The sequence below is a fragment of the Ahaetulla prasina genome, chromosome 7 (assembly GCF_028640845.1).
Source record: "Ahaetulla prasina isolate Xishuangbanna chromosome 7, ASM2864084v1, whole genome shotgun sequence".
Taxonomy (NCBI): domain Eukaryota; kingdom Metazoa; phylum Chordata; class Lepidosauria; order Squamata; family Colubridae; genus Ahaetulla; species Ahaetulla prasina.
Window position 1 is genome coordinate 2,316,106 of NC_080545.1, and position 19,225 is coordinate 2,335,330.

Genomic DNA, 19,225 nt, shown 5'->3' on the forward strand with positions numbered 1-19,225 from the left:
AAGGTTACTGTAAAATCCCCATTTCCTCCCGATCAGCTGGGAGTTGGGAGCTGGGAGGCAGAGAATAGATGGGGGATGGGGCCAGTCAGAATTTTTATTACTGGTCCTCTGAACTACTCAAAATTTCTGCTACCGGTTCTCCAGAACTGGTCAGAACCTGCTGAAACCCACCTCTGGGCCCAACTCAGTCTTCATCCCAGCTATTGCATCTAAGAACTTAACTAGTTTCCATCCAAGTCCAGACATGGTCAGTGCAGTTCTGCCACCCACTGATAGCAACAAATATAAACTTCTCTGTCATTTCAGGCAGCCTGAAAATTCCCTTTGCAAAAATTATTTCCTGAACACATGGAGGATAAGCTTACATGATGCAAAAATATTCAGCAGAAACCAAAAAGCCCCAGTGGTGTGTTTTTTTTCTACTCCAGGCAAACCTGAATCTGATCTTTTCAATCTTTATTCCAACACTTTGATCGCTCCGACTTAATTTTATATATATATTTATTTAGTTTTATCGTAAAAAACAAAACAGAAAAAAGAAAAACAAAACGGAAAAAACCCACCATACTTCCAGCACTGACAACAATGAGAAAGAAAAAAGACTGATGCACGAAAAAGGAGGAAAAAAAATGATGCAAGCATCAAACAAACATTAAACAGAGAGAATCCAACCCGGGTGGATAGTGGAAAAAAAGAGAAATTGATAAATTCGAACTCTTTACATAGCAGGTCTACAAATAGTTATAAGCTTTCCCATCCCTGTTGAACAAAAATACTATATTAAATAAACAAATTCCAAGTGAGGGGGTTTCTAGCTAATACTTAAATTTAACTGCGGCGTTTTAAGTTAGTAAAGTTATACCCTTTTGTTTCATCTACCTTCCAAAATATTTGCCGACCAAAATCACCTTTTTTTCAGCCTTCGGTGTCACAGAAATAATTCTCCAGACTTAATAGGCAGGAAAGTAACTTTATAAATTAAGAAATGCAGAGCAAATGCAAATTTGTCAGTTCTTGAGAGAGAGAGAGATGAGCCAGATCCCTGTTCCTAGAAGGTGCTTCTTCCTGACCTAATAATCAAATTATTATTGCCCATAATCCGTAATAGCTATTTTTTAAAAATCAAGATCAGGACTGCTATAATGAACTTTCGTGACAATATTTGAGGCTCCTCTTAAGCTGGCATTCCAAGTTTAACAAACCACGATACAAATCAGTAGGTGATCGAGGAAAATAGAGAAGGAAAGTGGAGGTTTTAGATCTGAACCCAGAATCGGAGCCTGTCCCAAAGGATCAAACCTTCGAACAACGTGGCTTAAATTTACAAGTTGCACTAGACATTAACGAATCTTGATTTGTTTCGGCGTACTTATCCATAGCTTTGGTTTTTAAAAATGAAATTAACCCTTCCTTTTAAGTCTATTTTTCACCCGCATATGATCATCCTCTGCCACTAACATGAGCTCATGCGCACCGTTTCTCTAAACGTGACCCCCTACCAGATTTTTTTTTAGAGACGATTTCCTACAAAGACTATACAAAAAAAAAAAGATATATACAAGCTGATAGAAGCTTTAAGCTGTGGTGACTGATTGCTTGGGCACGACGTCACACGGTGTTTGTAAGTCTGGCAGCAGGAAGATCCGTGGACTTCAACTCCCAGAATTGCATGGCCGGCTGGGGAATTCTGGGAGTTGAAGTCCAAACAGGTGCCAAACTTAACCAGCATTGACCTCAGCTGTTTCTTCCACGCTTCAGAGGCCAAGTTCGCACCAAGGCTGTTCCGCTCCCGTCTTGCCTGGGTTCCCAAGAGCAGACACAGGTTGCGCCGTTGTCACAAGGCGTTGTACTCCACACATTTGGACGGGTCGGTGGAGAAGTGCTTCTGGCAAATGGTCATCAGCCTCTTCAAACCCTGCGGAGACAGGTGCAAAGAAGGAAGTGGGTCCTTCTCCCAGAGCCCAAGACATCCTGGAGCAGGGGTCTCCAACCTTGGTCCCTTTAAGACTTGTGGACTTCAATTCCCAGAGTCCCTCAGCCAGCAAAGCTGGCTGAGGGACTCTGGGAATTGAAGTCCACAAGTCTTAAAGGGACCAAGGTTGGAGACCCCTGTCTTGGAGGACTCTACTGAGATGCTAGGATTCACGTGGCTTGAATTGCAGAGTCTCTGAAGGACTCGTCCACAATATGGTCCCTCTTTACCTGGATGTATTTCCTCTGAGTCTCGTCGTTCAAAACGTGGGCCACGTGCTTGGAGAAGATCTTCTCGCGACCGGTACGGGCATGGATGCCAACCATGGTGACGCCAATGGGCCAGGGCGCATTCCCAATAGCCATCTGGAGATAGGCGTCATTGGCCTGCAGAAACCACCCAGTTAGTATCATGTAAGGCAAGGCAGAGACTGGAGGTTGGACAACCGTTGGTCTGAGAGGGTAGATAGGGTTTCCTGCTTGAGCAGGGGGTTGGACTAGAAGACCTCCGAGGTCCCTTCCAACTCTGTTATTTTGTTAAGCAACAGCCATTCCACTCTTCAGAAACAGGTGGACAATTCTAGACTCTTAAGAGCTTTCTGCCCCTTGTTCTAAACTTACATTTTTTAAATATGCATATTTATATTTATTAATTTGTTTAAATATTTATATTGTTTAATTTAATCAGTGCCTAAATTCTGAACTTTTCTGCCCCTTATTCTAAACTTACCATATTTCCCCGAAAATAAGACCCTGACTTATATTTTACTGAACCCTGAAATAAGCGTTTGGCCTTATTGCCATGCGTTCAAAAGCCCAGCTGGGCTTATTATCAGGGGAGGTCTTATTTGGGGGGGAAACAGGGTATATTTTTTAAGTATTTAAGTATTAATATTTATATTGTTTAATTTATATTGTTTAATATAATTAACGAGTGGAACAGCTTGCCTCCAGTAGCTGTGGCTGCTCTAGAGCTGGAGGTTTTTAAGAAGAGACTGGGCAGCCATCTGTCTGAAATGGCGTAGGGTCCCCTGCCTGAGCAGTGGGTTGGACTAGATGATCTCCAGGGTCCCTTTCCAACTCTGTTATTCTGGTATTCTATTGATATAAATAATATTGCTCTGAAAAGCACGCTGTTTAGACTTTCAACATCTTAATCCAAAGAAGCTCCGTGTTTTGGTCGACCAGCAGCCTGCAGAGCTGGCAGTGGAGTCAGAAAGTGAGGAGGCTGGGGCGGACAATGGGCCAGTCCTGGAATCTGGGGAAGGCCCGGACAAGGAATCTGCGTCTGAGGCAGAGATGGGGCCAGGGCCATCTGGGAGCAATGCACTGACTCCAGAGCCTCCAGAGGTGGAGAGCAGAGAGGCAGAGGAACAGGAGGAGCCTGTTTCTAGTGCATGCATGAGAAGAGCTGCCAGAAGGCAAGAGCAGCTAAAGTAAAAAGGACAACTCAGGAGTAAGGCCAGAAGATGATTGGCTTCTTTCTGACCGCTACCCACCACCGCAGGGAGACGGAACCAATACGCTGGTTCCGTCCCAGGCGCCTGATGGACCCGGAGAGGTTCCTGACGGAGCTTGGGCCGTTCCCCGAGCACCTGGCCCACGACTCGACTGAAGAGCTAGTTGCGGCCTGGGAACGGGCCGCGGCTGGAGCTTTGGACCGTGTCGTGCCTTTGCGGCCTCTGACCCGGCGTCGGTCTCAACCAGCTCCTTGGTTCTCCGAGGAGCTGAGGGAGATGAAGCGCCGGAGAAGACGCCTAGAGAGTGCCTGGAGATCCAGCCGCTCTGAGGCTGACCGGACACTAGTTAGGTCCTATAGTAGGACCTACCTAGTGGCAATGAGGGTTCTGAGCGTTCTCGTTCCTCCCTCATTGCGTCGGCAGATAACCGCCCGGCTGCCCTGTTTGGGTGACCGCTCTCCTTCAACAGGAGGGGCGGGAGGACCCCCTACAAGGGCGTGCCGAGGAGTTTAACGGTTATCTATACGACAAAATCGTTCAGCTTCGGGACGGATTGGATCAAAATTGGGTAGATCCAGGCGAGGGTTCTGAGGCCCGTCTTGTTGAGGTGGTTTGGGATGATTTGATCCTGTGACTCCCGAGGACATGGACAGGTTGCTGGGTAGGCTGAGCATACCACATGTTTACTGGATCCGTGTCCCTCCTGGTTAGTACTGGCTACTCAGGAGGTGACGCGAGGCTGGCTCCAGGGGATTACAAATGCTTCTTTGCGGGAGGGGGTCTTTCCCGCAGCCTTGAAAGAGGCAGTGGTGAGACCCCTCCTCAAGAAGCCTTCCCTGGACCCAGCTGTTTTAGGGAACTACCGGCCAGTCTCCAATCTTCGCTTCACGGCGAAGGTTGTTGAGAGTGTGGTGGCATGTCAGCTACCCCAGTACCTGGATGAAGCTGTCTATCTAGACCCGTTCCAGTCCGGCTTCCGGCCCGGATACAGTACGGAGACAGCTTTGGTCGCACTGGTGGATGGTCTCTGGAGGGCCAGGGATAGAGGTTACTCCTCTGCCCTGGTCCTATTAGACCTCTCAGCGGCTTTTGATACCATCGACCATGGTATCCTGCTGCGCCGGTTGGAGGGGTTGGGAGTGGGAGGCACCGTTTATCGGTGGTTCTCCTCCTACCTCTCTGACCGGACGCAGACGGTGTTGACAGGGGGGCAGAGATCGACTCAAGGTGCCTCATGTGTGGGGTGCCGCAGGGGTCGATTCTCTCACCCCTCCTGTTCAACATCTATATGAAGCCGCTGGGTGAGATCATCAGTGGCTTTGGGGTGAGATACCAGCTGTACGCTGATGATACTCAGCTGTACTTTTCCACCCCGGGCCACCCCAGTGAAGCTGTCGAAGTGCTGTCCCGGTGTCTGGAAGCCGTACGGGTCTGGATGGGGAGGAACAGGCTCAAACTTAATCCCTCCAAGACGGAGTGGCTGTGGATGCCGGCACCTCGGTACAGTCAGCTGCAGATGCGGCTGTCTGTCGGGGGTGAATCATTGGCCCCGATGGAGGAGGTACGCAACTTGGGCGTGCTCCTGGATGGTCGGTTGTCCTTTGGAGACCATTTGGCGGCCGTCTCCAGGAGAGCATTTTACCAGGTTCGCCTGATCCGCCAGTTGCGTCCCTTCCTGGACCGGGATGCCTTATGCACAGTCACTCATGCTCTCGTTACCTCTCGCCTGGACTACTGCAATGCTCTCTACATGGGGCTCCCCTTGAAGAGCACCCGGAGACTTCAGCTAGTTCAGAACGCGGCTGCGCGGGTTATTGAGGGAGCGTCTCGGAGCTCCCATATAACACCTATCCTGCGCAGACTGCACTGGCTACCTGTTGTTTTCCGGGTGCGCTTCAAGGTATTGGTTACCACCTTTAAAGCGCTCCATGGCTTAGGACCGGGCTATCTATGGGACCGTCTACTGCCGGCTTCTATCTCCCATCGTCCGGTACGTTCCCACAGAGAGGGACTCCTCAGGGTGCCGTCAGCCAAACAGTGTCGACTGGCGGCCCCCAGGGGGAGGGCCTTCTCTGTGGGGGCTCCGACCCTGTGGAACGAACTTCCCCTCGGACTTCGACAATTACCTGACCTTAGGACCTTTCGCCGCGAACTTAAAACTTATTTATTCCGTATGGCTGGACTAGCCTGATTCTTATTTTTATTGGATGGGTTTTTAAAATTCTGTGATTTTATGGGGAAGTACGTTTTTTAATATTTTGGGCATTTAAATTAGTTTTTTAAGGGATGTTTTTAATTATTGTATGTATGTATATTTTATCTGCCTGTTCACCGCCCTGAGTCCTTCGGGAGAAGGGCGGTATACAAATTAAAATATTATTATTATTATTATTATTATTATTATTCTCCCATAAGGCTTAAAAGAACAGCAACGGCTGTTGGGTTCTTGGTAGAAAAGCAACATTGATTCCATTGCTTCTTGTCAGCCTCTCTTGAACTTTGGGGGGGGGGGTTGCCAAGAAAAGCCTTTGGCAGGTTGCCAAAAACATCAAAGGTTGGTGATAAGGTTGATGGGACCAGTTATGAAGAATTTTGTTTTGGACGAAGCTGAGAATGAATGAATTCTCAGCTGTTCTAATAAAATAAGTTGGTTGAGGACTGAATTGTGTTTGGTAATCACTACTTGGGCCTCGGCCACAACACTCCAGAGTTCAAATGTCGTGAGACTTTTTCTAAAAACCAGGCGGTACCTTCACGTATTCCCTTTGCAACATGAACTTGATAATATCTGTGATGGATTCCTTGATGTCGGCAGGCAGAGTCTAAAAACAGAAGAAGCACAGACCCCAAGTGAGGCAAAGCAACATATGGCATTATGGGAGGGCTGTTTTTTGTTTCTTTTAATTTCTGATTGCCAGGGCCACGTTTTCCAAAGGGGGGGGGAAACTGAATTAGACGCATGGCAATTCCAGCTAGTATTTTAAGCAGGTAAGAAGAAGAATTAGCTCTTACATTTGCAAAAAAAAACACTCCACAAAAAACACTCGTTTAGTGACTGTTGGAAGTTACAACGGCACTGCCTTAGGATTGTTTTTCACACTTACGACCGTTGCAGCATCCCCGTGATCAAAATTCAGACCAGTTTGGCAACTGACTCATATTTATGACGGGGTCACAGTGTCCCGGGTTTACGTGATCCCATTTTGGGAAACTTCCGACGAGCAAAATCAACAGGGAAGCCGGATTCACTTAACAACCGCGTTACTAACTGAAATTATTGCAGGGATTCATTTAACCACTGTGGCAAGGAAGGTCGTAAAATGGAGAGAAACTCACTTAACAACTGCCTCGCTTAGCCAACAGAAATTTCGGGCTCCGTTATAAGTTGTAAGCCTAGGGTTACCAGCAAAACGGAATAGGGCCTACAGAATAAAATATGGGTTGATTTTCAAGTTGCCAGAGGTCAATTTGACACAAAACACCCCAGGAACAATTTTATTTCATGATCCAGTACGTTATACACCAGCTGTCAGTTCGACTGACGGCTATACTTTTTACGAAGGAAAAAATGATAATAATAACGGTCGATGTTATGCAAGAATGCCAGAAAAGAGAGGGAGGGAAGGGGGGAGAAATAATCTGGCAGGCGTTACCCTTTTACGGAGTTTTCTGAAGAGAGGCCTCAGGTACGATTCCGTCTGCTTCTGGGTCGCGCTGTTCAATTTTCCCTGGACGCCCCGTTTCAAATAATCTTCTCTCGCATTCAGGTCCTTTGCCCAAACTCCGAGGAGAAACTGAAATCAGGCAAAACCTGGTTAAGCTACCTTTCAACACAGACTAACATAAGCCTCGGTGTGTTTAATCGGCAAGCCAATCCAGAGCTCCCTTCCCCAAGTGGGGGCCTCGAGAGGTGTGAATTTCAACCCCCATAATCCTCAGCCACGTGCATGCTAACTCAGGAGCCCTGGAAGTCAAAGACTCTGAAAGGCACCCAAGACTGGTGGGGGGGGGGGGGAAGATTAGCTAGGGCAGCGCAATAAAACCCACGTATTTTTGAAAATGCCTGGATCTGTTTGGCCTGTGAGTCTTTAACCAAGCCCAGTTAATAAAATTCTTCATATCAGCAGAGGCTAAAAAATGCCAATTGAGGGCCAAAAAAAAATCCCAGGAAAAATGTTTGTATATGACATTTACTGTAAAGATCCCTTAAAAAACGTTCGTTACCAGCAATTTCTGAATATTCATCCCAATTGAAATCGCTAGCAATGTCAAGTTCTTAACTCTACAAATCACACAGGGATAAAATCAAGATTCTCACAGTTTATCAGCAAGCTTACAGTTTTGAGGGGTGTCTTGTTTGGCTTTTTACCTTCAAGAATTTAGTGATGATATCCATATCTTTATGGTCGTCACCTCGACCTAAGGATTTTCCCAATGCCTGAGACAGAACGAGAAAGAAAACAAATTCAGATTTATTTCCAACAATAGACTATGATACAAATGTACTAAATTCAAGAACATTATATTTTAGAGTTGATAGTTAATGCAAGCAAGGATGTTCTGGGACTGGAGAAGACATTTTTTTCAGTTCTGGTACTACTTAAAAAAGTTGGACCCTTTTTTCCCAATGTTTATACAGTACAGTATGAGAGCTACAAAATAATTGAGGGGGGCGAAGGCTAAAATGTCAGAAGTACGGTTGCAGGAATTGGGTACGTCTAGTTTAATGGAAAGAAGGATTAGAGGAGACATGAAAGGAGTCTTCCAATATTTGAGGGGCTGCCACAAAGAAAAGGGAGTCAAACTATTCTCCAAAGCACCTGAGGGCAGGACAAGAAGCAATGGGTGGAAACTAATCAAGGAGAGAAGCAACTTAGAACTAAGGAGGAATTTCCTGATTAATGAGAACATTAATCAACCGAATTACTTCTCTCCAAAAGTTGTGGGTGCTCCATCACTCGAGTTCTTTAAGAAGAGAGTGGACAGCCATTTGTCTCAAATGGTACAGGTCTCCTGCCTGAGCAAGGGGTTGGACTAGAAGACCTCCAAGGTCCCTTCCAAGGCTGTAATTTTGTATTCTGACATGATACCCATCTTTCAGTATTTGAGGGGCTGCCTCAAAGAAGAGGGGGCCCACCTATTCTCCAAAGCCCCTGAAGGCAGGACAAGAAGCAACAGATGGAAACTAACCAAGGAGAGAAGCAACCTGGAATTAAGGAGAAATTTCCTGATAATTAACCCAGAGAACAGCTTCCCTCCTCAACCTCCATCACTGGAGGTTTTCAAAAGAGACTGGACAGCCATTTGTCCAGAATGGTATAGGCCAGTGGTTCTCAACCTTTATAGTGCTGCGACCCCTTTAATACAATTCCCCGTAATGTGGCGACCCCAACCGTAAAATTATTTTCATTTGAATTTATCGCGCCTGAAGCCATATTGGCTAGCGATCTGAACTGCTTGCGATTGCCTTGAGGACGGAGGCATTAAAGCGGAGACTCCTCCCCTATTAAGTTTATCGCGCCTGAAGCCGGATTAGGCTAGCGATTGGGAGTGATTGCAGCTGGCTTGAGAGGGAGACATCAGAGCAAAGATTTCTCTCTTTTTTAATTCATCGCGCCTGAAGCTGAATTCGGCTAGTGATTTGAAGAGCCTGCGGCTGGCTTGTGGAGTCAACCATTGGAGCGCGATTCTTCGACTCGCAAGTATACTTCCCATATTTCCGATGGTTTTAGGCGACCCCTGGCAAATCGTCATTTGACCCCCAACGGGGTCCCGACCCACAGGTTAAGAACCGCTGGTATAGGGTCTCCTGCTCCAGCAGGGAGTTGGACTAAAAGACCTGCAAGATCCCTTTCTGAACCAATTACTCTGTTTTATTCTCCAAAGCAACTGAAGGCAGGACAAGAAGTAACAGGTGGGAAAATCAATAGACATCCAATGTTGAACTGAGGAGAAACTTCCTGACAGTGAGAACAATTGATCAATGGAACGGCTTGCTTTCAGAAGTTGTGGGTACTCCATCAGAGGAGCTTTTAAAGAAGAGATTGGACAACCAGTTGTCTGAAATGGTATAGGGTCTCCTGCTTGAGTAGGGGGTTGGACTAGAAGACCTCCAAGGTCCCTTCCAAGGCTGTAATTTTGTATTCTGACATGATACCCATCTTTCAGTATTTGAGGGCTGCCTCAAAGAAGAGGGGCCCACCTATTCTCCAAAGCCCCTGAAGGCAGGACAAGAAGCAATGGGTGGAAACTAATCAAGGAGAGAAGCAACCTGGAATTAAGGAGGAATTTCCTGATTAATGAGAACATTAATCAACCGAATTACTTCTCTCCAGAAGTTGTGGGTGCTCCATCACTCGAGTTCTTTAAGAAGAGAGTGGACAGCCATTTGTCTCAAATGGTACAGGTCTCCTGCCTGAGCAAGGGGTTGGACTAGAAGACCTCCAAGGTCCCTTCCAAGGCTGTAATTTTGTATTCTGACATGATACCCATCTTTCAGTATTTGAGGGGCTGCCTCAAAGAAGAGGGGGCCCACCTATTCTCCAAAGCCCCTGAAGGCAGGACAAGAAGCAACGGATGGAAACTAACCAAGGAGAGAAGCAACCTGGAATTAAGGAGAAATTTCCTGATAATTAACCCAGAGAACAGCTTCCCTCCTCAACTTCCATCACTGGAGGTTTTCAAAAGAGACTGGACAGCCATTTGTCCAGAATGGTATAGCTCAGTGGTTCTCAACCTTTATAGTGCTGCGACCCCTTTAATACAATTCCCCACGATGTGGCGACCCCAACCGTAAAATTATTTTTGTTTTGAATTTATCGCGCCTGAAGCCATATTGGCTAGCGATCTGAACTGCTTGCGATTGCCTTGAGGACGGAGGCATTAAAGCGGAGACTCCTCCCCTATTATGTTTATCGCGCCTGAAGCCAGATTAGGCTAGCGATTGGGAGTGATTGCAGCTGGCTTGAGAGGGAGACATCAGAGCAAAGATTTCTCTCTTTTTTAATTCATCGCGCCTGAAGCCGAATTCGGCTAGCGATTTGAAGAGCCTGCAGCTGGCTTGTGGAGTCAACCATTGGAGCGCGATTCTTCGACTCCCATATTTCTGATGGTCTTAGGCGACCCCTGGCAAATTGTCATTTGACCCCCAACGGGGTCCCGACCCACAGGTTGAGAACCGCTGGTATAGGGTCTCCTGCTCCAGCAGGGAGTTGGACTAAAAGACCTGCAAGATCCCTTTCTGAACCAATTACTCTGTTTTATTCTCCAAAGCAACTGAAGGCAGGACAAGAAGTAACAGGTGGGAAAATCAATAGACATCCAATGTTGAACTGAGGAGAAACTTCCTGACAGTGAGAACAATTGATCAATGGAACGGCTTGCTTTCAGAAGTTGTGGGTGCTCCAACACAGGAAGTTTTCAAGAAGAGGTTGGACAACCATTTGTCTGGAATGGTATAGGGTCTCCTGCTTGAGTAAGGGGTTGGACTAGAAGACCTCCAAGGTCCCTTCCAACTCTGTTGTTCTATATTCTATTCCGTGAACGTGAGAATAAATACCTTTCCAGAACAAACTGATGACAATTTTCTTATACAGGTAACAAAATGTTCCCAGAAGTGAACTGTGAATAAAGCTGTGGGCCACTTCCTTGTGGATCCTGAAACCTGCCAAAAGTTCAAGGCTCTGTTGACATGAAAGGCTGCATTCAATTCTTGACTTGCTTTGCGGATGAAGAGATAACTGGAGGAGCGCCTGGTTGCTCCTTTGGACTGAACCCCAACCAAACAAGGCACACCTTGTCAACGCAGCAGGAACAGGAATTCCTACAATGCGTAGATTGTGTGGTCCCGTTCGGCTTGTGCATTGTCCAAAATGTCATGCCGTACCTCTAGTTCTTCAATAGTCGTGTTCTCCTCGTGGACTTTGAGGTCATTCTGCGCGTCGTCCTCTCCTTGTTCCTGCCCCCCTACAATCTCGTTCAGGTATTGCTGGTCGATCTTATCCAAAGCCGCCTTCAGGTCGTTCCTCAATCCCTAGGAGAAGGAAACCATGGAAGGAATGCGCCAAATTAACGAAAAGATCTACCGAAGTCCAGACTAGATCACCAAGCCGGTGTACAGGTGGTCCTTGACTTACAACAGTTCGTTTAGTGACCGTTCAAAGTTACTACGACATTGAAAAAAGCGACTTGATGACCATTTTTCAGTTACCACTGTTGCACCATTCTCATAGTCACATGATCAGAATTCAGAGGCTTGGCAACTGGCATGTACTTATGACTGTTGCAGCGTCCCGGGGTCACGTGATCTCCTTTTGTGACCTTCTAACAAAGTCAATGGGATTCACTTAACAACCGGGATACCAACTCATCAACCGCAGTGATTCGCTTAACAACAGTGGCAAGAAAGGTCATAAAATGGGGGCAAGCTCACTGAACAAATGCCTCATATAACAACAGAAATTTCAGGCTCAGTTGTGGTCATAAGTCAAGGACTGCCTGTATTTCTAAGGAACTCAACGCAGGTCTTCAGCTTCAATCAAAATCCTGGAGCTACCCAAGATGAACTGCATCAGTTGGCAGGACGGCGTAAAATACGCAATATACAGGACTCTGGCACATCACAATCTGCACAACTGCAGTGTTCCTGTAGCTCTAAAGTCCAACACAAAAATCTGATGGACACACAAACTGGCCCCAGGTTTTCATGCACTAATACATCTAAACATTTGTCGTGTCAAACCATAAATCGCAACTTAAAACATTCATTCTTTTTTTAAGATTTCCACTAAAACTGTAAAGGATGAAAAGGAGCGTTCAATTTCATGTAAGCTTTTCATCTCAGATAATCAACCTACTCATGATGACTCTGTGTACCTTTCAAACAAACCAGTCCAAATTGAATCTCTGTTAATTCGGATCCTAAAACTTTCTCCCCACCAATTCACAAGCAGAGAAAAGATATTCTGTCTTTCACCAGGGAAGCAAAAATATATTATAAATAAAGTATTGTTTTGGTAATATATGGACAGATCTTTTAAAACAATGGGGAGAGGAGACAAGCTGTCGCTTTATAGGGTTCCTGTATAAATCATTTCAGCCTTTAATCTCTCTTACCTTGTTCACTTCCGGGGCCAGAATTTCTATTTTTCGCAATCGCTGAAAGGCATCATAATCTGTTTCCCCAAACAGTCTGATGGGCTCCCCTCTTTCTCTCAGTCTCCGAATGACCTGAAAACAGTCAGCAAAAGGCTCCGATTTATCAACCGGAAAACACCGATCTCTGAGTTTCTGCAAGGAAGGTGGCTCCGTCTAGGTGAAGGCTCTAAACTGAGGAACATCAAAGGCATTCAAGAAACATCACAACTGGGGGATTTAACTCAGGAGACGTTTCACCTCAAACATAGCTAGATGGATGGATGGGTGGATGGGGAGGGGGGAGGGAGGGATAGTTAGATAGATAGATAGGTCGATAGGTCGATAGATAGATAGATAGATAGATAGATAGATAGATAGATAGATAGATAGATAGATAGACAGACAGACAGACAGACAGACAGACAGACAGACAGACAGACAGACAGACAAGATAGGTAGGAAGAGAGAGAAGGAGAGAGAGATGATAGAGATAGACAGATAGACAGAGACAGACAAACAGACAAAGTAGGTAGGTAGGTAGGTAGGGATAGATAAGATAAATGATAGATATATAGATGGCTAGATGGCTAGATAGATGATAGATAGATAGATAGATACCCTATTTACCCCAAAAGAGACCTCCCCTGATAATAAGCCCAATTGGGCTTTTGAGTGCATGGCAAAAAGGCCAAGTGCTTATTTCAGGGTTCAAAAAAAATATAAGACAGATAGACAGACAGACAAACAGACAGACAGATAGCTACTGTGTTTCTCCGAAAATGTCTTATATTTTTTTTAAACCCTGAAACAAGTGCTTGGCTTTATTGCCATGCACTCAAAAGCCCAATTGGGCTTATTATCAGGGGATAATAATTATTTTTGGGGAAATAGGATAGATATAGAGAGACAAAGAAAGAGAGAGACAAAGACAGAGAGAGAGATGATAGAGATAGATGACAGATGGATGGGTGGGTGGTTTGATGAGTGGGTGGATGGATGAACAACAGAATAGACAGATGAGATCATGATGAAGATAGGCAGGTACTGTGTTTCCCGTAAAATAAGACCCTGTCTTATATTTTTTTGATTTTTTTTTGATTGGGCTTATTATCTGGGGAGGTCTTATTTTTGGGGAAACACTGTAGGTACTAGGTAGGAAGATGAAAGGTGAGAGAGAGTGATGTTAGATATGAGAGAGGGAGAGGGAGGGAGAGGGAGAGGGAGAGGGAGAGAGATGGCCGCAAACTTAATGTGGAATTTCCAATGCCACCTCTGGGGAACCAAGGCAATCTTAATAAGTTGAAATTGGGGGCGGTTTCAGCCTCCTGCTTCACCTTCCTCCTGACCTAGGAGGCGTTGTCCCAATGCGTCCGCTGGACCACAAGATCGGCAACTTGTGGCCCTCTGAAAACTCTCCGTCCCCTTTGAGAGCAGAAGGATGGGCAAGACCAGATTCTCAAGCGTGACAAGTGGCATCTACCAACTACGACGTGATGGTAGCTAAAAAACCCGAGGACGTACAAATCGTTTGGCTTTACCTCTTGCCTGGAAAGAGTCATGGGCAGCTTCTCCTCTGCCAGTTCCAGCTCCAGTACCGGATTGGAAGACGCTGGGTTTTCATCCTTTTCGGCTTCATCGCTGACCTAAATAGTTGTTGAAGGAGCACAATATAACCCACAGCTTTCAATACGAATGCACAACACAGATCTCCCACATCTAACAATCTACAGCCAGGCAGAACAGCACAATCTCCTCTAGAACGCCAAATAAAATGATTTCGTTAGCACTTCCGTTGTTTTTAGGATTGCACCGTTGTTCCAGGCTAACTGGGCCAGGTACAAACCCCATCCAGTTAGAAGGCAACACAACTTCACAAAGAATGTAGACTATCAAACAAAACTAAAAGGAAACTTTTTTAAAAATGTACATAACAACTAATCAAGGAGAGAAACAACTTAGAACTAAGGAGAAATTTCCTGACAGTGAGAACAATTAATCAGTGGAAGAACTTGCCTGCAGGAGTTGTGAATGCTCCAACACTGGAAATTTTTAAGGAAATGTTGGATAGCCATTTGTCTGAAACGGTGTAGGGTTTCCTGCCTGGGCAGGGGGTTGGACTAGAAGACCTCCAAGGTCCCTTCCAACTCTGTTATTGATTTACATATTTCACGTTGGAGGAGTCACATAATTCAGAAAATACTCTCAATTCTTGCTTGCAGGCAAACTCTTGCTTGCACAAACAAAGCTGGCTAGTCCCAAACTAACAACAATCTACGGTTTAATTAAAGGAGGAAGAGAGGGAAATACAAGCAGAGGAGGGGAAAGAGACTGCCTAACCATTGAGTCCATTTCTGTTGCTTTTTCAAGAATTAAAGTACAGGTAGTCCTCGCCTTACGATCACAACTGAGCCCAAAATTGCTGTCAGTAAGCGAGACCTTTGTTGAGTTTTGCCCCTTTTTACGAACTTCCTTGCCATCGTTGTTAAGTGAATCACACCGGTTGTTAAGTTAGTAACGCGGTTGTTAAGTGAATCTGGCTTCCCCTTTGACTTAGCTTGTTGGAAGGTCGCAAAAAGGGGATCACGTGACCCCAGGACACAGCGACCGTCATAAATATGAGTCACTTTTGTACCCTGAATTTGAATTTTGATCACATGACCATGGGGCTGCAACTGTCGTAAGAGTGAAAAACAGTCATAAGTCACTTTTCTCAGTGCTGTTGTAACTTTGGTCACTAAATGAACTATTGTAAGTCGAGGACTATCTGTATCCAACTGAGGCAGAAATACCTCTGGGTGCAAATAATACGACAACGACCCTTCCCAACTCAAAACCACTGGAGAAAATATTGAGTGCATGTTTGTATTAGGCTAACGCAAAGCTGGTACTACAACAACCATCAGTCCCACCTACCAAGTGAATCCAAGACCATTTAAAAAAACTTCCAAAAGGCAATGAGATCTTCAGGATATGTAACAACATCACATGTTGCATTAGTGTGTCGCAAATATAACACGTTCACCCTTGGAAGAGGGAGGCGGCTATGAAAACAGTGGATTTAAGCCCAAGATGGAAAGCAAAGTTGCAAAATCCTTCCATCAGCTGGAGCTAGTTGCAAGCAATGGGTGTTCACAGCAAAAACACAAAAGGTGCGGTTCCACTACTTTCTGTTTTGTAAGCCAATCAAGACATTTATAAGCTAAGGCAGTGTAAGCGAAGCGAAAGCATTTATGATGGTATAACATTATCAGGTGTTTCTGCACTGGGTAACAAAGGTATGAATAGGTGAGGGATTCTGCGTCATTCAGATGAGCTGCAACATCTCAAAAACAAAAAAATGCTTCTTTAGAACATTTTTCTCAGGAAATTTGATTTTGTCCATACCGCTGACAATCTGGGCTAACTTGTTTTCCCCAAACTGAACTCAGAAGGACTAAACCAACTAAATCTTTGATGTTATCTTTCAAGGCATGAAAATACCGATCGATACGAGATTCGTTTGCTGGGTTCTGGAGGGTTTGACAGGCAAAATAAATCAAGCCAGCAATTTTAACAGCTTCCGATCTTGGCTCAAGAGGATTAAATCAGATCCACCCAGCATGCCCAGTGGGCACAACGTAAAAAAAATAAGAGCAGCTCCATTCTCAAGCAGCCTCATGCCCTGGACACAGGAAGCCAAAGTAAAAATAAAGAACTCAAATAGCTGCATATTCATGCATGGCTCTTCCTGCATTGCAAACTTAGCTCGGGAATTCGTACCTCTCTCGGTGGCGCCTCACTTACTGGCTAAAGAGCAGAAGTGACAGAATGAGAGAAATAACTGGGATTAATATATTTTAATACAGGACCAAAGAGAATCTAGATTCAAGTGACTGACTTGAATGGCAAGCCAATACCTTGTATCCGCATCTTTTGAAATACGCCTCTTCCTCCTTCTTTGCTAACTCACTGCGCTTGAAATATTTCTTATTTCCCTGAGAGAGAGAAACGACATCATGTTAAGAGAACTCTTGCAATTTTTCCCCTCAATTTTTTTTTAACAATGCATGTTTAAACATGGAGCGATCAATAACCCCTCCCCACTACGCAATGCATATAAAGTGAGCTGTAACATTTTAGATGTTCATATTCAATCATTCTTATCCCAAAATATATTTGAATAAAAGATACTCTATTAGGAACTGTGGTTTTTTTTAACCAAGTAAATTTATAGGTGTTGCAGTATAAAATGTGGTGAAGACTAAGTTACAATCTGCTTCTGGCATAAACATGTGAGGGGTGTTTTAAACAGGAATGACAATTTTTCAAACAATACCCATTCCTCTGGGGTCCTCGGAGCTCTCTGACCTTGGTTGTTTTCTCACAGACATTTCATGACCCAACTAAGTAACATCATCAGTGCGAGAAGGAAGGTGGGGGAAGAGGTGCTCTTACTAATTTGGTAATGAAATGTCTGCAGGAAAACCATCAAGATCAGAAAGCAACAAGGACCTCACAGGTCAACCCTGAGCTATAAATATCCAATTCGCCCACTGCAAATTTCTGACCCATACCCAATAACCGTTACCAAAACAGCCTGGATTTACCAATAAAGGAGAATATTTGTAGCTCAGAGTTGAAAAGAGGGGTCGTTGATGCTCTCTAAGCTTGGTGGTTTTCTGGCAGACGTTTCAGGACCCAACTAGGTAACATCATCAGTGGTAGAAGGGAGGAGAGTTTGCTCAGAGATCTGAAGCGTGGGGTCCTCGGTGCTCTCTGAGCTCGGTGGTTTTCTGGCAGACGTTTCATGATCCAAACTAGGTAACATCATCAGGCTGGATCTGGACACCCTACTAGGCTAGAACCAGATGGGTTAATTTGTGGATTCATTCGCTGCTGGAGGTCATCTTGAGTGAGTTTCTGATTTATTTTTTCAGACAAAACAATGCTGAGCCTTCGATGGTTAGCTGGCCTGGACTTCGGTCTCTGAACATTTTTTTTAACATTTTAAAAAATGTTTTTTTTAAACATTCTTTTAACATTTGTATTTTATCATGTTTTCTTAATCGAGAAAATATTAATCTACTTTGTTGTATTAGTCTCATTTGCTGTCCGATATGGGAGGATCTAAGGGTAACAAAATAATTAGCATTCTTGGCTATGCCATACCTTAAATAAACCCCTAAATATTGGTTTAATTTCTTCTATGGGGAAATTGAATTCCGGCCTCTTCCTTCCAGGGTTTTCTCCCCCCAAAAAACAGCCCTGCGAGGCAGGCCAGGATGGGAAAGGGAAGCAGGGAGGAGGGACGAGCGGTTCCACACACACCCCACTTTGATAGCAACCCTCGCTTTTAATTAATCCGAATTCCCTCCTCCAAAGGGCCTCCTAAGGCCATCTCCAATAACAACAACCCTGCAAGGCAGGACAGGCTCCATGCACCCCCCCCAAAAAAAAGCCATGGAGGTAAAAAAAAAAAACCCGGTTCTTCCCCCTTTGTTGGCATCTCTTGCTCTAAATAATCCGAATTTCCTCCTCCGGGAGGTGTGGGGAGCCTCCTAAGGCGATCTCCCAATAGCAACAACAACCCTACGAGGTAGGCCCTTCCCCTCACCGCCAGCAGCTCCTTCTCCTCCACCAGCTTCCGCTTCCGCTCCACCTCCGCCTTGAGAACGTCCATCTCGCCTTCCCCGCGGGAGGAAAAGAAAAAAGAAAAAAGCAGCCCAGGGCCGCTTCCGGGTTTGACCGGAAGCCCCGTCGCCAAATAATGACGTCATTTCCGCACAGGAGCGCCGGGACGCGCCGTTCGGGACATAGAGTTTAAAATGTTAGAGGGGGCCGCCGCGTTCCGCCAGGAGCGACTTCCGGGCCCCTTTGTGCCGACACCCTTTCTTTGCCGGAGTGGAGCAGTTGCGATCCTCCGAATGAACTAAGAGATGCGCCGCCTTTGGATCGCAAACTGAACGTTTTAAATAGTTAACATTTTGAAAACTTTGCTATGGGTTATCCTGTTATATTAGGGGCAGGGGAAAGTGGAAATACCCATCAATCGGAATAGAGCCAGAGGGGGACCTTGGAGGTCGTCTAGTCCAACCCCCTGCTCAAGCAGGAGACCCTACACGCAGACAGTCCTCAACTTACAACAGGTCATGGAGTCACGGTTCAAGGGAAAAAAAGGGACTTATAACCATTTTCCACACTTACAACCGTTGAGGCATCCCCGCTATTTGGATGCTTGGCCACTGACTCGTATTTATGACCGTCGCCGTGTCGCTGAGTCACGTTATCCCCTTTTGGGACAAGCAGAGTCAATGGAGAAGCCGGATTCACTTAACAACTGTGTTACTAACTTAACAACTGCAGTGGTTCACTTAAGGACCGCGGCAAGGAAGGTCGTAAAATGGGGCAAAACTCACTTAATAGCTAGATGCAGACATCCCCTAAAACAGGGGTCTCCAACCTTGGTCCCTTTAAGACTTGTGGACTTCAACTCCCAGAGTCCCCAGCCAGCAAAGCTGGCTGGGGAACTCTGGGAGTTGAAGTCCACAAGTCTTAAAGGGACCAAGGTTGGAGACCCCTGCTCTAAAAGGATGCAAATGACCAGTTCTGTCTGCAAGGAATATCAATCCTTCCATTCCCCACCATCCAGTCAGAGCTGAAGAAGCTTCTTGGAGGAGAAG

General features: G+C 45.4%; 1 protein-coding gene across 3 annotated transcripts; it reads right to left on the reverse strand.

Moving 5' to 3' along the window:
- Nucleotides 1–483: 483 nt before the first annotated feature.
- On the reverse strand, nt 484–18,291 carry PRPF18 (pre-mRNA processing factor 18). 3 transcript variants are annotated; one of them, XM_058191971.1, is made up of 11 exons: nt 18,160–18,291; nt 16,463–16,540; nt 16,326–16,352; nt 14,105–14,209; nt 12,546–12,659; nt 11,317–11,463; nt 7,801–7,869; nt 7,085–7,225; nt 6,182–6,253; nt 2,203–2,358; nt 484–1,915 (listed from the first exon to the last, which is right to left on the reverse strand). In XM_058191971.1, exons 1-11 carry the CDS (start codon nt 18,223–18,225, stop codon nt 1,835–1,837), a joined length of 1,056 nt encoding a protein of 351 aa, XP_058047954.1. In that variant the 5' UTR covers nt 18,226–18,291; the 3' UTR covers nt 484–1,834. The 3 variants fall into 3 exon arrangements, with proteins under 3 accessions (XP_058047954.1, XP_058047955.1, XP_058047956.1); XM_058191972.1 differs by lacking the exon at nt 16,326–16,352 and having other exon boundaries at nt 18,160–18,243; XM_058191973.1 differs by lacking the exons at nt 16,326–16,352; nt 18,160–18,291 and adding an exon at nt 17,153–17,502.
- Nucleotides 18,292–19,225: the final 934 nt, after the last annotated feature.